Genomic DNA, 1,316 nt, shown 5'->3' with positions numbered 1-1,316 from the left:
TTGGCCAATGTTGAACCTGTTTTTTATTGTATAGTTTGTTGATAACCATTGTCTGATGAATGTTTTTTTTTTTCTCTTCTTTTTTTTTAGGCAGTGAAAAGGTCTTAAAAGTCCTTAAACTTCACGGTCATCTGGGGGTCATCTCCCCTCCCCCCCAAAAAAAAAATCAACCCACAGGTTGAGAACCACTGAACTAGAGTGACACCACTGACAGGTTTAGTTAGCAGCGATGGTCTGGTCCATCCAGGCACGCAGCTCGGTGACGCGGGCGTACACACCAGGTGAGTTGACACTGCAGTATCCAGTGCCATAGGAGACGATACCGACCAGGATCCAGGCTCCATCCTTCTCACAGACCAGGGGCCCACCAGAGTCACCCATGCAGGACGAGGCTCCTCCAGAGGCTCCGGCGCAGATCACCTGGTCACTGATCATGTCGTCCCAGTATTCCTTGCACCGCTCATTGGTGAGGTCGTCCCACCATTCCTTGCACTGCTCGTTGGTGAGGAGGGGGAGAGCAGCCTGCTGGAGCAGTGCAGGGTCGGTAGAATTAAAGGGGTCGGTCTGGCTCCATCCAGAAGTCACACACACCATTGCACCGGGGAAGTTGTCACTAGTCTCGGCCACACACACCGGGGACACACGCATGCCCAACTTGGCAGGGCTGGCCAGCTTGATCAGCTGGATGTCATGGCTGAAGCCGGTGGATCCGTAGAGGGGGTGCTTGAAGGCTTTTCCGACCCTCATGGTCTGGATGTCCTCGGCGTCGGAGGAGCGGTCGTGCTCGCCCAGGATCACACGGGTATCAGTCGTGACAGGGCAGTGGGCAGCAGTCACAACCCAGTTCTCGTTGATCAGCGATCCGCCACAGTAGTGGAAGCCCTCGGGGAAAAACTGCAGGGAGACCTGCCAGGGCCAGGAGTGGGGTACAGCCTCCTCGCCATTGACAACACGGGAGTGTTCAGTGATTACTGGAGGGATGGCAGGCGAGCCACAGCCATAGGCAGTGGCAACAAAGGCAAAGCAGTAGAGAATCCACATGTAGGCGGCCATGGTTTCAACTTGACTCTAGCAGGCTGACTGCAGCGTCTTTTATACTGGAGCTATAAAATACCACTCAAAGGAAAGGGGACTGGTTGTCCAAGTCTTGAACCCGCAGCAGTGGGGTCCGATAAGAACTTAAGATGTCAACCCTGGTGATTATAAGGAGTATGGGTCTAAAGAGCCCCGTACAATGCAGAGGTATTTGAGTTGCAAAGCCAAATATCCAAGTTCCTACAGAAGCTGCTGGACTCTCTCCTGATGGAAGCTGGTTG

General features: G+C 53.6%; 1 protein-coding gene across 1 annotated transcript; it reads right to left on the bottom strand.

The window, feature by feature from the left end:
- Window positions 1-216: 216 nt before the first annotated feature.
- LOC308073372 (chymotrypsin A-like) lies at window positions 217-1,053 on the bottom strand (the record flags this gene model as incomplete). Its single annotated transcript, XM_080412243.1, has 1 exon — window positions 217-1,053. The coding sequence occupies one exon, from the start codon at window positions 1,051-1,053 to the stop codon at window positions 217-219; it is 837 nt and encodes a 278-aa protein (XP_080268369.1).
- Between the last annotated feature and the right edge of the window lie 263 nt (window positions 1,054-1,316).

This window comes from Gymnoscopelus braueri (genome assembly GCF_963280865.1).
Source record: "Gymnoscopelus braueri genome assembly, chromosome: 18".
In the NCBI taxonomy this organism is placed as follows: Eukaryota; Metazoa; Chordata; class Actinopteri; order Myctophiformes; family Myctophidae; genus Gymnoscopelus; species Gymnoscopelus braueri.
Note: the sequence above shows the minus strand (reverse complement) of the source record. Positions and strands in the feature narration are given on the sequence as shown.